The following is a 7,942-nucleotide window of genomic DNA, read 5'->3' as shown; positions in this document are numbered from 1 at the left end:
TGGCACCATGCTGGTCACCCGCCATACAATTTGCACTACTTATAGCTACTGCTACATCCTGTATGGCAAATGAACAGCATGGCTCCTAGAATTTTTACCGTAACTTGTAGGCTCAGTAGTAGCAGCTGTGGACCCAGATAGTCAGAGACAGACACAAAAATTCAGTGCAAACAGGTTTTACCCAGTACTTTTATTTTGCATAGAACGGTAAAACAAAATATGCCTTAACTTCAGGTAAAACAATAACAGGTCGGAGGTTATCAGGATCTGCTGGGAAATGAACGGAAATCGGATTTTAAAATCGATCCTTAAATCTCAAGATCGGCTCAACGCTAGCAACAATTCAAACTGTACTCTCATCAGTTTGCAATGTGTTAAGATAAAACCTGGCTCCTCCTCTCTCCCCTAAGAACTGCCCAGGACTGAGGTCTTGGAAATCTTTTATATTTCTTACCTCTCCCGGGCCTCCGATCATTATACTCGGGGGGTCTGAAAAGACCCCTGAGTATTATGATAGTATTTGTGGGGCCTCCGGTGTCACTTACCGATCCCGGCCCAGCCAGGATCGGTAAATAAATAAGGTCCGTTACCGGGCTGGTGTAACTCCAGCCAGTAACGGCCTATTAAAAAAAACTCACAGCAGTAGCGGCTGTCACTGGGCCCCCTAATGTCCCGGGCCCTGTGGCAGCTGCCTCTGCTGCTATGGCGGTAGTTACACCACTGGCTAGAGCGCCAGGCATTCAAAACAGCCTCCTTAAATAGAGGGAAGGCGGGAGCGATCAGCCAGTCCAGGTGCTAAAGCCAGATGCCGATAGGCTGACATCATTGTCAGTCATCAGAGAGATCACACCTATCAGCTGCAAGGGGATTAACCCCATGCATGCTGGACTGAACAGTTACAGCGGAAGTGGCTGTGACCCTGATACCATGGCCGCACCTGCTGCACAGTCCTAACATAGAGTCTCAGAGTCTTCATCCTTGCCCCAGGTACTGAAAGAAAAATTGTGATAGGATGCCCCCTAGCCCCTATCGAACGTGCCTTAAATGTAGTTTTGAAGTGCTGCAGTGCTGTAATTCAAACTCTTCTCCACTCCAGTGGTCCGGGACTAGTAATGCAATATAGTAAGGATTTCACAAGAAGCAAACATTAAGTGTGTCTTAAAAAAGTCTTCCATTGTGGAAGTCAAGTGAAAAGGATGCAGAGCATCACACTCGTTCATCAGACCAAACTGACCTGGAGCTTCATGCTCTGAAACCTGAATACCTGAATTCTACAATAAAAGGCTTAAAATGTCTTTTTACGATCCTGGTAGAACTGGAAGGGTGTGCGGTTTTATCTGCCTTTCTAATTTTTCTTCTTGTGGATTACCACATTAATATATCCTATTGCCCCAACCAATGGATGGTTGTCCTGGTCCAAGCTCCCCTACGAAGGAGGGATGTATCATCTTCAGTGGAATGCTCCTAAAATAGAGGAAAATGAATATGAACCTCTGCACACAGTACCACACGCCAGAGGATTAGATACGCGCATCTGCACACAGTTCCATATGCCGGAGGATTAGATACGCACGTCTTCACACAATACCTCACGCTGGAGGATTAGATATGCGGCACTGCACATAATACCACACGGGGGAAAAAAATTGCATGAAAAACCTGTGAAGTCCAAATACTCACTATACCTCTTGATAAATTCCTCGAGTCATCTAATTTCCAAAATGGGGTCCCTTTTGGAGGTTTCTACTGTTATGGCACCTCAGGAGCTCTGCAAATACAACATGTTGTCGGAGAACAATTCAATATGACTGCCCAAAACAATGCTATGTACAGTGTTGGGGTGTTTCCACAGTCAAATTATGAGATGAATTTTTGGGGCCACACGGTGGCTCAGTGGTTAGCACTGCAGCCTTGCAGCACTGGAGTCCTGGTGTTCAAATCCCATCAAGGGAAAAAAAAAAACATCTGCAAGGAGTTTGTATGTTCTCTCGGTGTTTGCATGGATTACCAACCCATATTCCAAAAAGACATACTGATAGGGAAAAATGTACATTGTGAGCTCACAATCTACATTTAGAAAAAAATAAAAATTATGAGATGAATTTTCTCCTTTAACCCCCGATTGAATGTGTGATGTGTGATGCAGCCAGGGGGTCGGGTAGCAGTCCTTTCCTCTGTTGTGGCACCATAACACTGTCATTCCCTCCTTGTTGCTGGCAATCCAGCATAGCAGGGGTTAATTACCTTGCAGCCTATGGGCATGGTCAGTCTGCTGACCGACAGTGGTGTCAGCCTATGAGCACCTGACTTGAGCACCTGGGCTAGCTGATAGGACCCGCCTTCCCTCCATTTAAGGAAGTAGGTTTGTCAGCCCGGTGCCCTAGCCTCAATTGTAAGATATGTTCAGAATATTTGAGTGTCAATTCTGAATAATTTCTATATTCACTGTGTGTGGTGATGCGGCTCTGTGTGTGGCCCAGCACTAATCTATGTTCTCGTCTATGTTCTATGTGTTATGGAAGTGGGTCTCCCTTTTTGAAATTTAGGCTATTTATATAGCACCTAGTTCATACAGTCTGTCAGCTTCCTGGCTGTGCTGCAGCAGCAGGTATCTGTAGTGGATACGGCTCAGTAAAGCTACTGGGAGCACATGGTCATAGTTTATGTTTGTCTAGCAGTGAAGCAACTACTAGACTCCGTGTTCATTTGCGGCTGCTCTGTGCTGCAGTCACAGCTACCCTGTGAAGTCACAGGGAGCACTTGGTGGTGTAGCCCAGCAGTGAAGTTAACTGTCGGACCTCAATCACACCAGGGTGCCTTGCAGTTCAGTGCCCAGTTGGGCTCTGCAGGCTATTGTTTGTTTATTTTTTAAGCTAACCTGTAATAGGGCTCTGCGGCAGGTGTGACCAAGATATCAGTGTCGCAGCTTGTTCCGCTGTTACTGCTCAGTCCAGCATAGCAGTTAATTCACTTGCAGCCTTTGGGCGTGGTTGGTCTGCTGACTGATAGTGGTGCTAACCAATGAGCACCTGGCTTGAGCACCTGGGCTGTTTGCTCAGGCCCACCTTCCCTCCATTTAAGGAGGCAGGTTTGGGCAGCTTGGTGCTCTAGCCTCAAATTTCAAATGGTGCAAGCCTGTGCAAGATACTAGTTTTGGCAGTAGGCTGCTTTAGTTAGGTAGGTAGTGAGAAACTCTACCTTAAGTTAAAATTGTGAGAATCCACCCCTTAGTTAGCTTTGTGGGAATCTCCTACCTTAGTCAGGCTGCTACCTCTGGTGGGTGCACTCAGTAAACTTCTCAGAGTACACACTCATAGTTTGTTTAAGTTTGTCTTGCAGTGCAGTAACTGTAAGACTTTTTTATTTATTTGTGGCTGCTCTGTCCTGTACAGATCATTTTATAAGTTACTTTGTGTACCCAGGTGGTGTTGTAGCCAAGCAGTGACATTAACCAGGGTAGGTCTGCGGCTCAGAGTCCAGTTGGGCTCCGCAGGATATTATTTAGTTTTTTTTATAGCATCCTGCCAATCATAACAGCATGCTGACCGTAACATAAGAGGTGTAGTTTTAAAATTGTCAAGTTAGTATATCAGTCACCAAAACTAACTGCAATGATTGATCAGGAATGGTCAGAGCTAGATAAAAAATTCTAACTGTGTTGGAATCCTTGGAGGAAAATTCACAGATTTTACAGATGCAAAGAGTCCAAATTGGTGGAGGTGGAGAAAAGTCTTCTTCAAGTATTATATTAGTATTATATTTGCTGCTAAACCTCAGATACATAAACCTTGTAGATATTTATCGGATTTATTATTATGTTCTACTCAATCGTTCCAGACATCACCGGAGACTTATTATTATTATTATTTTTCCTCTCTAATCTTCAATGTCTTCAGAGATAATGTTTCCCCAATCTCATGGACTATTACCTCTAATTGTCCCTCCTGCAGGGAGTTCAGGCTTACATATATACAGGGCAGAATTTTTGAAGCCATTTTTATTTTCAAGGGAAACCAGTTCACGTCTCTGCAGAAAATATTCGCTTCAGAAGCATTAACCCTTGATACAAGTCTGTCTCTGAAGTGCTCTGGAATTAGACGTAAGACTGACGTTACCTGGAGACAAAAGCAAAAAAATCTTTAAAAAAACTAATAAAAATTTCCTATTTATCTAAAACTTGTCATAAGACAAATTCATCCATGTCTCTTCTTGGTAACGCTTCACAAGACTCCTTCATATAACATCTAGAGATGAAGGTGGACAATGTGAACTCTACGCCAGTCACTGAGTTCCTTATATTGGGATTCTCCAGTTGGAATGGTTACAAGTTTCCTTTTTTCTCTGTTATTTTCATGATGTATTCCATGACTATATGTGAGAACTTCTTGATCATTTCACTGGTGTCCACAAGTCCACGTCTCCAGTCTCCGATGTATTTCTTCCTTGGACATTTGGCACTTGCTGACATAGTCCTTGTAACAAGTATTGTTCCCAAGTTCTTGGAGGTTATCATAAGGGAAGGGAGCACTATACCTTATGTTGAGTGTTTAGCCCAGTTTTACCTGTATGGGGGAGTTGTCTGCACAGAATGTTATCTTCTCTCAGCCATGTCCTATGACCGGTACTTGGCCATCTGTAAACCTCTCCATTATATCTCAATGATGAATGTGAAGCTTAGATACGGCCTGGTCATCTCCTCCTGGGTCCTCAGCTTTACATTTGTATCCATCACACTTTCACTGTTAGCCGAATTAGATTTTTGTAACTCAAATATTATCGACCATTTCTTTTGTGACTTTGCCCCTTTGTTAGAACTCTCTTGCTCAGACACAACCGGTGTGAATATAAACATGACTGTCCTCTCGGTTCCCGTCATTCTAATAAATTTTGTATGTATAATCGTATCCTATGTCTCTATTTTCATCACCATTTTTGGAATTTCCTCCACGTCAGGCCGACAAAAAACTTTCTCCACCTGTAGCTCTCACTTGGTGGTGGTTGCTATCTATTACGGCTCCATGTTTATCATCTACACGGTCCCTTATAGAGGATATTTACTGACTGTGAATAAGTTTATTTCCCTTGTGTTTATTGTACTGACCCCCCTCCTAAACCCCATTATATACAGTCTAAGGAACAAGGAGATCCAGGCTTCTGTGAGGAGATATATGAGAGTTTCTGGTTAATATATATATATATATATATATATATATGTGTGAAGACCAAGGAAACTGTAAAACTTGTATCTAAAAAATGTATTTCTTAGTTCTAAAATATTTAAAATTATCAATAAATATAATGTAACCAAAATGGAAATAGAATCTTTAAATAATAATAATAATAATAATAATAATAATAATAATAATAATAATATCAGATTACATTTTCTTTTAATATATTTTTTATATAATAATAAAATTTCTTACACTGATTCATGATAATAACATTTTGAATAAATTACACTTGGAACACAATTTCTATTGAGTTTGATTTTTGAGCTGTCTTCTAGTTATTATGCATGCTGGTTGTTGGGTTGTTGGTTGCTGGTTGTTGGTTGCTGGTTGCTAATTGTAGGTTGCTGGTTGTTGGATGCTGGTTGTTGGTGGCTGGTTGCTGGTTGTTGGTTGCTTGTTGTTGGTGGCTGATTGTTGGTGACTGGTTGTTGGTTGTTGGGTGCTGGTTGCTGGTTGTTGTGTGCTGGTTGCTGGTTGTTGTGTGCTGGTTGCTGGTTGTTGGTTGTTTTGTGCTGGTTGATGGTTGTTGGGTGATGGTTGTTGGGTGCTGGTTGCTGGTTGTTGGTTGCTTGTTGGTGGCTGGTTGTTGTGTGCTGGTTGCTGGTTGTTGGTTGTTTTGTGCTGGTTGATGGTTGTTGGGTGATGGTTGTTGGGTGCTGGTTGCTGGTTGTTGGTTGCTTGTTGGTGGCTGGTTGTTGGTGGCTGGTTGGTGGCTGGTTGTTGGTGGCTGGTTGTTGGTGGCTGGTTGTTGTGTGCTGGTTGTTGTGTGCTGGTTGTTGGTTGCTTGTTGTGTGCTGGTTGTTGGTGGCTGGTTGTTGGTTGCTGGTTGTTGTGTGCTGGTTGATGGTTGTTGGGTGCTGGTTGCTGGTTGTTGTGTGCTGGTTGCTGGTTGTTGGTTGCTTGTTGGTGGCTGGTTGTTGGTGGCTGGTTGTTGGTTGTTGGGTGCTGGTTGCTGGTTGTTGTGTGCTGGTTGATAGTTGTTGTGTGCTGGTTGATGGTTGTTGGGTGCTGGTTGATAGTTGTTGGGTGCTGGTTGCTGGTTGTTGGGTGCTGGTTGATGGTTGTTGGTTGATAGTTGTTGGGTGCTGGTTGCTGGATGTTGGGTACTGGTTGTTGGTTGCTGGTTTTTGGTTGCTGGATGCTGGATTCAAAACTGTAGTTAGTTTTTTTTCTACACCTTATGAGAATGTGACCACTCTCCGCGGAATCGAGCATGGATCATAGGAAGTACTATTGTTCTCCTATTGGCAGACACAAACATTCTCCGATGGGTGATGGGTGAATGACGCATAGGAGAAAAGCGACAGGTTTATGCTTAACTGGACTTATTCAGTTTCGCCTGAGATACTGTAGCGAGACATTATATCGCTCTGAAATAGTGTTGCGTGTAACAACGTGGAGTCTGAGTTCTTGTTTATATACACGGTTAGCAATGTTTAAATATGAACTAAAACTCTACCTTATGTCTACCTCTACAAGTTCATGTCATAGGTGCTCAAACGGCCCCGATTAGTTTTTGTTATATAGGTGGCAGTTTTCCCATAACCAGTCAGAGGACACACATCAGTACACTTGTCAGGCAAGGCTATTTTGTTTATTTTAAAGTAAAAATTGGCGATCAAGATAAATCCTGAGCCCCTCACAAAGTGTGTAAGCCGTGTGATGAGAATTTATGGAAGTGGATCAAGGGAACAAGTAATAAACTTTTTTATACCTATGATTTGGCGAGAGTCCAGAGATCATTCAATTGATTTTACTGTACGTTCATTTATTTGCACAATTTGTGTGACTTCTGAGGGTAGCCTGTAGCTTAAAAAGTTGACGTGATAGAGTAAAACTGCGGCTATTTTTGGATCCGGAGGCCAAAAGTTAGTTGAAAACAAATCACAGATTTAAGAGAACAAATGTTCTGTTCCCTGGTGTTATAGTTATTGATACCTGGATTATGTGATATATTTTACATTATGTTTTGTATTGAGCTGTAGAATCAGTCATTTCCCACCGTGATAAGTAAAGTAATATTCTCGTTTATCCTACAAGTTTCTGCACAAATTGGTTGACATCCGCTGTTTTCTTCCCTGATACTCCCTTAAATTTGGTGATTTCTCCTGGCCTATAATATCTCATTATAAAATATGTCTGGACTTATTGTTACCTGCAAAACCTTCTCAGGACAGTGGGGTAGAGGGCCCTGCTCGCGACGGCTTACAGTCTATGCGGGAAGGGGGTAGAGACAGAAGGAGAGGGGGAGACTGTACAGATGGCGGTGCGGTGATAGTGTTATTGGAGGTTGTAGGCCTTCCTGAATAGGTGAGTCTTCAGGGCCTTCTTGAAGCCTGTGATTGTGGGGATCAGTCTTATGTGGCGTGGTAAGGAGTTCCAGAGTATGGGGGATGCACGGGAGAAACCTTGGAGGCGGTTGTGTGAGGAGCGGATGAGAGCAGAGCGGGGTAGGAGGTCATTGGAGGATCTGAGGTTACGTGTGGGCAGGTAGCGGGAGATGAGGTCAGAGATATATGGAGGGGACAGGTTGTGGATGAGGTCAGAGATATATGGAGGGGACAGGTTGTGGATGAGGTCAGAGATATATGGAGGGGGCAGGTTGTGGATGAGGTCAGAGATATATGGAGGGGCCAGGTTGTGGATGGCTTTGTATGTTAAAGTTAGTAACTCAATTCTCTGGGCAAAAGGTAGCCAGTAAAGGGATT

General features: G+C 43.1%; 1 protein-coding gene across 1 annotated transcript; it reads left to right on the top strand.

Moving 5' to 3' along the window:
• The first annotated feature begins 4,250 nt into the window (after nt 1–4,250).
• Nucleotides 4,251–5,186, top strand: LOC142202245 (olfactory receptor 5G29-like). Its single transcript, XM_075272308.1, has one exon. It carries the CDS (start codon nt 4,251–4,253, stop codon nt 5,184–5,186), a length of 936 nt encoding a protein of 311 aa, XP_075128409.1.
• The last annotated feature ends 2,756 nt before the right edge of the window (nt 5,187–7,942 follow it).

Source organism: Leptodactylus fuscus, chromosome 5 (genome assembly GCF_031893055.1).
Source record: "Leptodactylus fuscus isolate aLepFus1 chromosome 5, aLepFus1.hap2, whole genome shotgun sequence".
NCBI classification, from domain to species: Eukaryota; Metazoa; Chordata; class Amphibia; order Anura; family Leptodactylidae; genus Leptodactylus; species Leptodactylus fuscus.
Note: the sequence above shows the minus strand (reverse complement) of the source record. Positions and strands in the feature narration are given on the sequence as shown.

Coding starts and splice junctions, on each gene's coding strand:
- LOC142202245 (XM_075272308.1), top strand. CDS start 4,251: ATGAAGGTGGACAATGTGAACTCTACGCCAGTCACTGAGTTCCTTATA.